The sequence below is a fragment of the Rhinoderma darwinii genome, chromosome 6 (assembly GCF_050947455.1).
Source record: "Rhinoderma darwinii isolate aRhiDar2 chromosome 6, aRhiDar2.hap1, whole genome shotgun sequence".
Taxonomy (NCBI): Eukaryota; Metazoa; Chordata; class Amphibia; order Anura; family Rhinodermatidae; genus Rhinoderma; species Rhinoderma darwinii.
Genome location: NC_134692.1, coordinates 30,896,287 through 30,909,888, shown reverse-complemented (window position 1 = coordinate 30,909,888; position 13,602 = coordinate 30,896,287). Strand labels below are relative to the sequence as shown.

At 38.9% G+C, this 13,602-nt stretch overlaps 1 protein-coding gene and 1 long non-coding RNA gene across 4 annotated transcripts in view; one reads left to right on the top strand and one right to left on the bottom strand.

The window, feature by feature from the left end:
- The window catches only part of LRP2 (LDL receptor related protein 2), a 178,666-nt gene that overhangs the window by 43,688 nt on the left and 121,376 nt on the right, over positions 1-13,602 (top strand). For all 3 annotated transcript variants that reach the window (XM_075829407.1, XM_075829406.1, XM_075829405.1), the window contains exons 5-6: positions 6,778-6,888; positions 9,459-9,572. In XM_075829407.1, the coding sequence (XP_075685522.1) occupies positions 6,778-6,888; positions 9,459-9,572 (225 nt within the window). The remainder of the gene's footprint in view (positions 1-6,777; positions 6,889-9,458; positions 9,573-13,602) is intronic.
- On the bottom strand, positions 6,636-12,257 carry LOC142655357 (uncharacterized). The gene is made up of 3 exons (XR_012849479.1): positions 12,012-12,257; positions 9,414-9,540; positions 6,636-6,883 (listed from the first exon to the last, which is right to left on the bottom strand). It is a non-coding gene; the product is annotated as an uncharacterized LOC142655357 (long non-coding RNA).

The window sequence follows — 13,602 nt, the reverse complement described above, 5'->3', positions numbered from 1 at the left end:
ATCATATGGTGATGACACACGGAGCTGTTAAGTGCCTTTTGCGCATGCAAAACGCCGCGTTTTTTGCGTGCACCAAACGCACACGCTCGTGTAAACCAGGCCTAAGGGTATGTTCACACGGCTTATTTTTAGTCATTTTTCGGGCCATAAACGCCCCGAAAAATGGCTCAAGATACGGGGGCTGAACGCCTCCAAACATCTGTCCATTTATTTCAATGGAAAAAACTGTGTTTCATTCCCACGGGTTTGTAAAAACGGTGTGTAAAAAAACGCCCTGCAAAAAAGAAGTGCATGTCACTTCTTGAGCCGTTTTTGGAGCCATTTTTAATTGTCTCAATAGAAAAACAGCTCCAAAAATGGCCATAGAAAAACGCATCAAGAAACGCTTGATGCATAAAAAACGGCTCCGTATGTTTTTACGGCCGCTTTTAGTTTGCCGTGTGAACATACCCTGACGGATTCAGTGACAGCAGGTGCTGCTTGTCTCTAACAAGCAGGATCCACCTGTTATCTATCACATCCAAGTTAATAACTTACACGTGATAGATTACAGGTGGATCCTGCGTTTGACAGACATGCAGGACCCGCCGACACTGAACCCGTCAGGTCCGCGGGACTGACTGATTCAGGTAATAGCGAACGATACAGCTGCACAAAGCAGCTGTATCTCATAAAGTAAAATAAATTTTTAATAAAGACTATTTATAAAGTTACACCAAACACAGTTTATAAAAAAAAAAAATGCCCTGTAAAGGTATACATAGCCTTTAAGCTCTTTGAAAGCCAATACAACTTTAGTAATGTTAAAGTGACAGCAACATATATGGTTTTGGGTAAATGGATGGTAGCCAGTGGTAACATACAGTCTGTGTAAAAACACACCGCACTGTCGGATTTTTTTATGCTATTTAAAAATAAAAAACCTTCTAAAATATAATTTTTTTTAAGGGGAAATGCCTGCTGGTGTTTATACATACCATGGTATCGGAAGTACTAATTTTTAACAAGCTGTCCAAAAATGATCACTTTTTGGGGGCAAATGCCTGCCGGTGTTTATACACACATGATGGTATCAGAAGAAGCAATGGCATTTTAACAAGCGGTCTAAATAGGAGCTATTTTTAGGGAGTAGCGACATGTTTGATGTTATTTTAAAAAAAGCAACAAAAAAAAACAGTAAACACATGGAAAGTGAAGAAGCAATGGCTTTTTAAACTATTTATTTTAAAAAATTGTCACTTGGACATATACTGATATATAACGGTGCTGTATAACTGCTTGACGCAGAATAATACGCCAATTTTTGGTGGCACTATTATTAGCAATTAGATATATGCAAAACGATGAGTGATGTCACATTTGTGACGTCTGTATCAGCAGGCAGCAGCATGCTATCAGCACCAGGATTTTAATTCAAATCTATTTTTTGGTAAAAAATTGTCACTTGGACACAGACTCACACCCTAGAATTCTTAAAGAGCTTAGTTCAGTTATTTCTGTCCCCCTTTTCATAATATTCAGAGAATCTCTAGTGACTGGTATAGTGCCAAGGGACTGGCGCAGGGCAAATGTGGTGCCTATTTTCAAAAAGGGCTCTAGGTCTTCCCCGGGTAATTATAGACCAGTAAGCTTAACATCCATCGTGGGGAAAATGTTTGAGGGGCTATTGAGGGACTATATACAGGATTATGTGACAATAAATAGCATTATAAGTGACAGCCAGCACGGTTTTACTAAGGACAGAAGTTGTCAAACTAACCTAATCTGTTTTTATGAAGAGGTGAGCAGAAGTCTAGACAGAGGGGCCGCTGTGGATTTAGTGTTTTTAGACTTTGCAAAGGCATTTGACACTGTCCCCCATAGACGCCTAATGGGTAAATTAAGGACTATAGGTTTAGAAAATATAGTTTGTAATTGGATTGAGAATTGGCTCAAGGACCGTATCCAGAGGGTTGTGGTCAATGATTCCTTCTCTGAATGGTCCCCGGTTATAAGTGGTGTACCCCAGGGTTCAGTGCTGGGACCACTATTATTCAACTTATTTATTAATGATATAGAGGAAGGGATTAATAGCACTATTTCTATTTTTGCAGATGACACCAAGCTATGTAATATAGTTCAGACTATGGAAGATGTTCATGAATTACAGGCAGATTTAAACAAACTAAGTGTTTGGGCGTCCACTTGGCAAATGAAGTTTAATGTAGATAAATGTAAAGTTATGCATCTTGGTACCAACAACCTGCATGCATCATATGTCCTAGGGGGCGCTACACTGGCGGATTCACTTGTTGAGAAGGATCTGGGTGTACTTGTAAATCATAAACTCAATAACAGCATGCAGTGTCAATCAGCTGCTTCAAAGGCCAGCAGGATATTGTCGTGTATTAAAAGAGGCATGGACTCGCGGGACAGGGATGTAATAATGCCACTTTACAAAGCATTAGTGAGGCCTCATCTAGAATATGCAGTTCAGTTCTGGGCTCCAGTTCATAGAAAGGATGCCCTGGAGTTGGAAAAAATACAAAGAAGAGCAACGAAGCTAATAAGGGGCATGGAGAATTTAAGTTATGAGGAAAGATTGAAAGAATTAAACCTATTTAGCCTTGAAAAAAGACGACTAAGGGGGGACATGATTAACTTATATAAATATATTAATGGCACATACAAAAAATATGGTGAAATCCTGTTCCTTGTAAAACCCCCTCAAAAAACAAGGGGGCACTCCCTCCGTCTGGAGAAAAAAAGGTTCAAGCTGCAGAGGCGACAAGGCTTCTTTACAGTGAGAACTGTGAATTTATGGAATAGCCTACCGCAGGAGCTGGTCACAGCAGGGACAGTAGATGGCTTTAAAAAAGGGTTAGATAATTTCCTAGAACAAAAAAATATTAGCTCCTATGTGTAGAAATTTTTCCTTCCCTTTTCCCTTCCCTTGGTTGAACTTGATGGACATGTGTCTTTTTTCAGCCGTACTAACTATGTAACTATGTAACTATATGTAATTATGGCGCTGTATTAATTCTTGACGCAGAACAATTTTTGGTGACATTATTAGATATATGAAAAAACTATGAGTGACAACACGTCCGTGACGCCTGTTTCAGGAGGCATCGGAATGCTATTAACACCAGGAATAATTTTATTGAAGACGATTTGTGAATGATGTAATAAAGAATGGTAATTCACAAATTAATGTAAAAAGTGTATAGCTGTAGAAGCACTCACTCATAGCAATGGCTGCCTGTGCCTGCCTAACTAACACACTGACTGACTCCTATCTCTCTCTATAAACTCTCTCTATTAAATTATTGTAAATCTAACTATATATTCTCTTCTCCTTACTATGAAACACACTCACTGACACTAGTCCACTATGTATCTGTATTCTGTGATTTACTTTCTCTCATTCTCTGTCTGATGTCCTCTCTCTCCTCTCTGTACCCTTATAGCACCAGCATTTCCTGGTTGGGTTGTTTATAGTGGCTTTGACTCATATGTATATCCGCCGAGGTCATGTAATCCTTCTTCTCTGTCTTCTTCTGATCTGTAAAATGGCATGACTGGCTGTTTCTATATTCACAATACAAGTCTGTGTCCGTAACTCCCCATAAACTATAATGGAGAGTGCCCACATGCATTATCACCAGACTCTCCTAGCCTCTAGTTTTCTTTTCTATCAGCTTCTAAGAGCCAACAGGGACCCCGTTCCTGTGATCGGTAGGGTCTCCCTATAGTCACAACCTCACCAATTAGTCATTTGTAATGTATCCTATAGATATACCATAAATGTCATTTATCCAAGTATTCCTTTTAGAATTTTTTCTACTTCTAAGGAGTCATGAGGACAAAGCATCCTCTTTCTAGGACCTAATTGGCTATATAACGAGTTGAATTGCAGTCAGTTAAACTCAGCTGTGAAAGGCCATCACGTAGATGATGAAACCTACATTAATGTATATTAGTAATAATATATAGTATTGAATGTTGCAAAAATTTGGATAGCTATATTCACAACAAAAAATGTTACTATCTGAAAAAATTATCTGTTAAAAACCCCCAAATTATTTGCTGCTGAAAACTGAGCCTAAGCATACATTGCTTCCCTTTTACATACTTCCCTTTTACATACCTGTCTAGAAAATCCCAAACCACTGCTTTCGCGACCATCTAAAGTAACACATGTATCAGGTTCCTGCTGTGTATTTTGTACAGACTCTTATTACTGAATTCATCATTTCCACAATTCTCCATCTAAATCACTTTGTAGGAAACCGGAGAAAAAAACCCTGTATCTGTTGGATTAACTTCAAAGGTTTTCAATTAAGTAGAGGAAACCGTCCCCAAGTAAGTCAAGGAGAATTTTAGCTCCAAGGTCCTACTGGTGCTTTAAAGTAAAGGGATCCCCAAGGAGCAGTGCACACTATTCTTGGCCTCATGATCCTGTCTTGGATAGTTCAGCAAACAGATCCAAGTTGCACAGGAGATAAGAACTCAAGTTCGCCTCTCACTATGATACATTATTTTAGAGGCCAGTCAACTGAAAAATTCCCCAATATTAAGTAACTCGGCTCCTGGACATGTCATAAAATGGGACAAGAGATTTTTAAAGCACAGTCCACTTTGCGGCTAATGGGATTAGTGGGAAGGAAAAACTACCCATGCAGACGAAGATAAACATCTGAGCAATGTTGTAGCCATAACCCATTTAATTAGAGTAGATGAAGTGTCTTATTCATCAGAGTGCTGCTGTTTTATGTGAAATAACCATTAGAGGCTCTGTGTGATGATAACATTCCTTACATTTCACTGTTTGCAATGACAGGTCAGAGGAGAAATGTAAAATGTATAGAAAGAGCTCGATAAGGGGTTAAAAAAATACCTGGTACTATGTCTATACAGTTTTCATAAAAAGGCATAATTTCTACTGATTATTATTATTTTTTATTAATAATGATGCCAGTTTATTATTTATTTTATTATTATTATTATTATTATTATTATTATTATTATTATTATTATTATTATTATTATTATTAATAATAAAAGAATAATAATATATAAAAATTTTTTTTTTGAGAAGACCATTACTTTTGCAGATTACTAAAATTGCAGATAGGAAATGTGGAACTCCATATTTTTTGGATATTTTATTAAATAAAGTTTTATTGAAGTATAAGTGGATGACAATATCAGTAGTGGAACTCCAGGAATTATTCTAATATAAAATAATGATAGTAAGGATTTTTGTGATTGGTGGCGCCCAAACAGCCCGACCCTCTAATTAAACGTTCTTGGAATATCTATAAATATGCCGTAAATATAATTTATCTGAATATCTCTTTATTCACTGTTTCTACTATTAAAAAAGTCATTGGGACATGACATACTCCTTCTGCTTCCTAATTGGAAATGTAGGGGGTCATATAGTAAGTGCTATTTGATTAGGCTCAGCTGTATTACACATTCCATATTACGTTATAAGGAAATAAAACGGTGGCATGTTCCATTGCATGGAGGCATTATGTGGAGTGCCTATGGGTCTGTAATATGGACTTGTAAGGATTTCACGTGCATTGCTACATGCATGACAGCCTTAGGGTAATACATTTTGTGAAACATAAATGCACATTATCTAGCAACGTTTATTGAATGCTTTAACAGATGTTCTATTGAAATGGCTTGTTCCTGAATATCATGTTTTACCCTATGACCTTTAAATCATGGATCGTTTTACCTAATCTTGCAATTGTACACCTGACAATTCATGGTGTAATCCTTAACCAGTGATTTTCAGGAACCTTTTTTCTTTTTACTCTTAGGTAATTATTTTTGTCCCTGTAGAAGTTGTTATATTTAGTATCAACTTGCTTTTATTTAGAGCTTTGCATATGAAGGAACATTAGTCACCTTTCTCTTCGAAACAGGGATTCATGGAAATTTATATAATAAATTAAGGGTCTGTCTACTTTGAACTAATATTGTGTCTTTTTTCTGGGACCTCCAGTGATCAGCTATAATCCGTGGGGAAATCTGGTAGCAAGTGTTCAATTTTACTGCAGCGCCACCCCAGGGGAAATGAAGCATTACATGGTGCCCATTATATAATCAATTAGCTGTCGCTAGATCCTCCTGAATGAGAGATATTTTTTTAATCCACTCTCTGCTCTGGCTTATTGAGGGGCTCATCTCTATTAACACAGAATGCCCAAATGGGGTATTTAAATAAATGGGTTTTCTACACCAGACAAGCCCTTTCAAGCCTTTCAACACTGGCTGGAGATTTCTGTAACTTGACATTTTGGAAACGTCACTTTTTAGCAGTTTAATTATGTCAAGATGTCATTAGAATTGCTTCCTTCATCATGATAACAGCTTAACCCAGTACTGGGTAGAATTTTAGAGAATATTTTAGGGCAGCCTGTACTCCACTGTATTTTGCCAATTTTACAAGGCACTGGCAAGACCTTTCCAATGTCCAATAATAACACTCTATAGAGATATCAATATTTGTCTGTATTCTTAAAAAAATGTCTGCACTCTATTACTTGACATAAATCCAGAAGGTATTTGGAAGATGTTTTATTATTACACATTTTCGTATCAATTTTTTTAATGTACATTTTATAGCCCAGGGACACAGGTTACAGTGCACAGAGTATAGATGATGTATTTGACATTATGATGAGTAACACAATTGCAAAAATGAAAAAAACAAAAGATGCTGACTTTTTTATGGAATCTCTTTCAATGGAAACACTTGTCATGTTACACTTGCAGAATATCCTGTGTGCAGTCAACTTTCTTGTGCCAGTGGAGCATGCTTCAATACAAGTCAGAAATGTGATGGCATTGTCAACTGCCGGGATGCTTCAGATGAGGCCAACTGCAGTAAGTTATAGGATTGTATTATATTATGTCAACTTTAATTTTACAAATTAATCATTCACAGGGGTGTAACTGTAATGGGTGCAGAGGTTGCGGTTGCACCTGGGCCCTGGAGTCTCTCCCCCATATGTGGAGGCCAGTACTATAAGTGACGCATGGTAGCTTCGGGCCCCTGTTACAGATTTTGCATTCGGGCCTAGGAGCCTTAGGCCCTGTTCACACAGAGTTTTTTTGACACGTTTTGGAAAACGGCCGTGTAAAGAGCCCCACTGAAATACATGCGTCCGTGTGACATGCGTGCATGTGGCCGTATTCTACCTTCGTGTGAATAAGCCCTTAGGCTTGTAAATAAATCTATGCTTTACTGACACAGCTGGATGATAACTTTCAAAACACATGAAAGGTTTTTTAACAAAGTGGATCAAATAGCACGTCTGTTGTATCTCACAGCAACCAGTCAGGTATTTGCTTTGATCAGTCCAGTATACGTGAATCCACTAAACCTCTGATTACCTTGCTTTTTGCACCATTGGACAATATTAGAGAAGATTCTTCTTCATGGTCTATAAATGAAGGAAAATAATGACTATATATATATTTCCTTTAATTAATTTCTCTCCATAGCTATGCTCATATTTCATCTTAAGAATGCTGCCGTTGAATCAGGCTACTGGCTTGAAGTAAGAATTGTAAAGGAGAACTATCAGAAGATCTATATTAAAGACCATTTAGCGTTCTTTAAAAATGTGACCTTTGATTTTAAATCTCTCATTCTGGTATCGAGTTATCAGATGTTACAGGCCACCTGTGAAAAGAGCTTCTCTGCCTGTGTTCTCACAACTACGCTAGAATCTCCAGCGCTGGCAGATCAGTGTTATCATAGGGACCCTGGGACTCTTCTTTCATTTTCATAATAAAAATTAGATTCTGATTGGTGAATATTTAAGCCTTTGATAACTTAACAGTAGCATAAGATATTTAAACTAAAATTTCACATTTTTAATACAAACTGAAAGGGCCTTAGTAGCTCTTTATGTCTGCCAGTTTGTCCATTTTTTGGCAACACAGAAATTTTGTGTAATTCTGACATAAATTCCTCATACAAAGGGCAATATTAAGGAGCCATGTTATACAGATCTGTAATGCCTGTAGAATGATAGGGCATTTACTGTACTTAACACCTTCAGGGGGCAGCCTTATTTTATTTTTAAATTTTCGCCTTTTCCTTTCCGCCTTCCAAAAGCCATAAGTTTTTTATTTTCCGTGTGTTTTTTTTTTGGGACGAGTTGTAGTTTTTAATGGCAACCTTCAATGTACCATTTACTACTTTTACAAAATAAAAACAATTTTTAAGAAAAAAAAAAGATGTTTCCCTTCTCTGAGACGCATAACTTTATGTTGTAGTTGTATTGTTACTATTTTTGGGTACAAACACCTTTTTGATCACTTTCTATTTCATTTTTGTAGGAGGTAAGGTGACCAAAAAACAGAAAACATTTTTTTGGGCGTTTACCGTGCGGGTTAATAATGTTGTATTGAAATTCTTCGAACTTTGTTTTTTAACTTTTAATATATTTTTTCCTATATTACTATAAACTTTAACTATTAACTTTAACTTTTTACACTTTTTTTTTAGTTGTACTAGGGGAATTGCAAATGCAATCATTAGATTGATTGTAAAATACACTGCAATACTTGTGTATTGTAGTATATTGTGCTTTTAGTATCCTCCAATTAGGGTGTAATAGAATGACCAAGATTACAGACACGACAACCATCAACACCCCACGATCGCGTCTCGGGGAAACCGATGGGGTGACAGAAGGGGCACACATTCTGTCTTAACAACTTAGATGCTGTGGCATCTAAGCGGTTAAACTGCCTGGATCAGAGTTATCACTGATCAAGGTTGTTAGTTCTAGGTGTCAGCTGTAATATACAGCTGACACTCCTGGTGTATGGAGCGGGCTTGGCCTGTGAGCCTGCTCCATACACCCCCTTCCCAACTATGACATACAGTACATGTACGTCAAATGTAAGTAAGAGGTTAAAGGGATAAAGAGAAAATAAAATTGTGCCATACTCCATCACATGCCATGTTATATAGGTAGTCTCCCATAGAAGCACAATGGGTCTTATTTATCACAACTAGACCTGTTGCTCATAGCAACAAATCACAGTGCAGCTATCAGTTTATTCAGTACCATTTAAAAAATTAAAACAAAGCCCTGATAGGTTAGCATGGGCAATAAGGCCTGTTCTGTTTTATAAATGAGATCCATTGCGGGGAAATATATATGGAGTAGTTGCCCATGGCAACCTATCAGGTTGCTGCTTTCATTTTCAAAAAGGCCTCTGAAAAATGAGACGTGGAATATGATTGGTTGCCATGGACAACCACTCCACTTTTCTTTTGATCCAGTTCTGATATATCTACTCCACTGTATCTATCAGGCACCATAGGTGCCATACCGCAGCATACTGAGTCCCTATGAGTCTGTAATAGTAAAACATATAATGATGGTTACTTATTATGGTTATATTGTGAGTTTCTACTTGTCCTTTCTTTACAGCACAGAGATGTTTGACCAATCAATTTCAGTGTTCAAACGGTGAATGTATCCCTCGAGATTTCATCTGTGACCACGACGATGACTGTGGAGATGGAAGCGATGAAAAAAATTGCAGTACTGTTCATTTATATCTAAATGTGCCATGACTATACTGTATATCACTTCAACCACATTAAAGGGGCTATCCCACCACAACAAGTTATCACTTATTCACAGGATAGGTGATAAGTGTTTGATCGCTGGGGGTCCCTCCACTGGTTCCCCCACCGATGAAGACAATGGGAGTCCCGAGTCCCTATTCATTCTCTATGAACCTGCTGGAGATAGTCGAGCACTGTACACACACATGCGCAACCACTGCTCTGTTAATTCAGGGGACTCGAGATCCCCGTTTTCTTGATGGACCAGGGTCCCAGCCATCAATCACTTATCAACTATTCTGTGGATAGGTGATAAGTTGTTGTGGTAGCATAACCGGCTTTAAAGGAGAATATATAAATAATTCTTAAGTTAAAGAGGCTCTGTCACCACATTATAAGTGCCCTATCTCCTATATAAGGAGATGGGCTCTGTAATGTAGGTGACAGTAATGCTTTTTATTTAAAAAAACGATCTTTTTTCACAACGTTAGGAGCGATTTTGGTTTATGCTAATGAGCTTTCTTAATGCCCAAGTGGGCGTACTTTTACTTTCGACCAAGTGGGCGTTGTACAGAGGAGTGCATGACGCTGACCAATCGGCATCATGCACTCCTCTCCATTCATTTACACTGCACTAGCGATATAGATATATCACTGTGTGCAGCCTCATACACAAACCCTAACATTACTACAGTGTCCTGATAATGAATACACATGAAATCCAGCCTGGACGTCATGTGTACTCAGAATCCTGACACTTCTGACTCTTTTTTTGTGAGATTCCGGCAAATGAAACCAAATCTCGTTTAGCTCCGTGATCTCGCGAGATTTCGTATCCGTTGCTGGAATCTCACAAAAAAGATTCAGAAGTGTCAGGATTCTGAGTACACATGACGTCCAGGCTGGATTTCATGTGTATTCATTATCAGGACACTGTAGTAATGTTAGGGTTTGTGTATGAGGCTGCACACAGTGATATATCTATATCGCTAGTGCAGTGTAAATGAATGGAGAGGAGTGCATGATGCCGATTGGTCAGCGTCATGCACTCCTCTGTACAACGCCCACTTGGTTGAAAGTAAAAGTACGCCCACTTGGGCATTAAGAAAGCTCATTAGCATAAACCAAAATCGCTCCTAACGTTGTTAAAAAGGATCGTTTTTTTAAATAAAAAGCATTACTGTCACCTACATTACAGCGCCCATCTCCTTATGTAGGAGATAGGGCACTTATAATGTGGTGACAGAGCCTCTTTAAAGAGGCTCTGTCACCAGATTTTTCAACCCCTATCTGCTATTGCAGCAGATCGGCGCTGCAATGTAGATTACAGTAACGTTTTTATTTTAAAAAAACGAGCATTTTTGGCCAAGTTATGACCATTTTCGTATTTATGCAAATGAGGCTTGCAAAAGTACAACTGGGCGTGTTGAAAAGTAAAAGTACAACTGGGCGTGTATTATGTGCGTATATCGGGGCGTGTTTACTACTTTTACTAGCTGGGCGTTGTGTATAGAAGTATCATCCACTTCTCTTCACAACGCCCAGCTTCTGGCAGTGCAGACACAGCCGTGTTCTCAAGAGATCACGCTGTGTCATCACTCACAGGTCCTGCATCGTGTCAGACGAGCGAGGACACATCGGCACCAGAGGCTACAGATGATTCTGCAGCAGCATCGGCGTTTGCAGGTAAGTCGATGTAGCTACTTACCTACAAATGCTGATGCTGCTGCAGAATCAACTGTAGCCTCTGGTGCCGACACGATGCAGGACCTGTGAGTGACGTCACAGTGCTGCACTGCCAGAAGCTGGGCGTTCTGAAGAGAAGTGGATGATACTTCTATACACAACGCCCAGCTAGTAAAAGTAGTAAACACGCCCAGATGTAACACACATAATACACGCCCAGTTGTACTTTTACTTTTCAACACGCCCAGTTGTACTTTTGCAAGCCTCATTTGCATAAATACGAAAATGGTCATAACTTGGCCAAAAATGCTCGTTTTTTAAAAATAAAAACGTTACTGTAATCTACATTGCAGCGCCGATCTGCTGCAATAGCAGATAGGAGTTGCAAAATCTGGTGACAGAGCCTCTTTAAGGACCTATTACAGGGAGACGTGATGCCGACATGATAGAAATGTATGGGGACGAGCGATCGTAGTAATGAGTGCTTATCCAGCATGCATAGCTACTTGTGAAAGGAGCAAACAAGTGCCGATCAACCAGCTGTCTCGTTTTTCGGCGCTCGTATACACGGCCCATGTGTGGGGGGACGGTTGGCATCTTTCCATCCCCTGAGATCAATGCTTGTCAATGGAACTTTGCCAGAAATTACGGTATATTACACAGTTACAGTCCAATGAGAAGCATGTACTTGCTTTCCATGTAGACTGACATTGCAGGGTCTTTGTACCTTTCAAACCCTAAAAACTGTGTCTCATTATCTAGAGACGTTGCTTGGTGTCTTCTTTTTTCAGCTTCACCAAACCCTTACACTCATTAATCACTCCCAGTGTGTCAGGGGCCGGCAGACATGCGCCATTGTTCTTGTCTGAAGCCCTCTTGCTGCACAGCCAAACCTGACAACACTCACAGAACTGCGGTCTGTATAGTGTCTGCGACCTAAGAGAAGCTCGGCACCTCTGGAGCGACGTGTCACAGTTTTGCTAATACAACTAAGCTGGTCATAGACAAACAGAATAATCCTCAGTGCGCCAATCTTCATTATGTTATTTTACGTTGCTGTAATATTCATCACAATCACAAAATCTGTGCATGAATTTTGTTTGACGATGATCTGAATGATTTTTTCGTAGAGACTATTCTGATCGTACCAAGTATCAGAGCTCTTCAGCACATACATTAACCAGCGTAGCAAAATGTTACCTCTTGCAGGGGAAGGAATATTATCCTCGCTGATAAATGTATACAAAAAGAGCGGAGTTACACACCATCAATATTCATATAAAAATATATAAGCTGCATATAAATAAAAATAAAAAATTAAAAGCACGAGGTTTCATGAAAGAGATTCAACACACGACAGCAATGAGGACATAATATTTATCAAAAGTATAACCAGAATTATTAATATAAATACTCAATTACATTAATTAATATGAGTTAGGTCTTGTCAATCACATATACGTGGGTCTGACATAGCTCTTACTCAAAACGTACAAATATGTGGTACAGTATGTCACTTTAAATATATTGGCCCAAAGTTTGGAGTCTGAAATGCCTTTAACAACACAATGTAGCATGAAATACCGCAGCAAAAGCAGTACAGGGAATATAGGGGGTTAAATCCGAATGTGCAATTAAGCCAGAATAGTCTTACCCATATGTAAAGGTCCCTGGTCCTCACTGCTGATGCCACAACACGCGTTTCACATGGTCTCTTCCTCTGGGGGATCACTAATAATGTATGGCTGCCTTCCTTTACTTGTGTGTCTACCTACTCCCATCTCTCATACTGGATCCCAGCTTGGAGAAAACAATATCCAGACCTTTTGCCAAAGGTTTTGAAACTAGACAACAGTCCTGCAGGGTGTTGTCCACTTGCTTTAATGTGCAGATTTTTGAACAGGAACCTTATAATACTGATGTAATTTGTCAGTCTATTGCATACATCACATAAAAAAGGACTACCAGTAAAAGTTCTGCCCCATATTGATTTTAATGTGAGAGCCTTCAACACAACTTGGAGATATGCAAGTCTCTGACTTATACTAGAGGGACATGGACTGGTAGAGAATTGCATGTGTGATGCTTTGTTCTCGTCGTCAGTGAGGGTCCCAATCGATAGATGCCGATGCTGTGTTTTCACAAGGCAGAAGATGGTGAAAGGGGTTTTTCCCATCAGGGACATTTATAGCATATCCACAGGATATGCCATAAATGTCAGATAGATGTTGGTCCCACCTCTGGGACCCACACCTATCTCTAGAACGAGGCCCCCAAACTCAGTTCTACCTTTCTTGGCTCCCGCTGCCTCCCAGCCA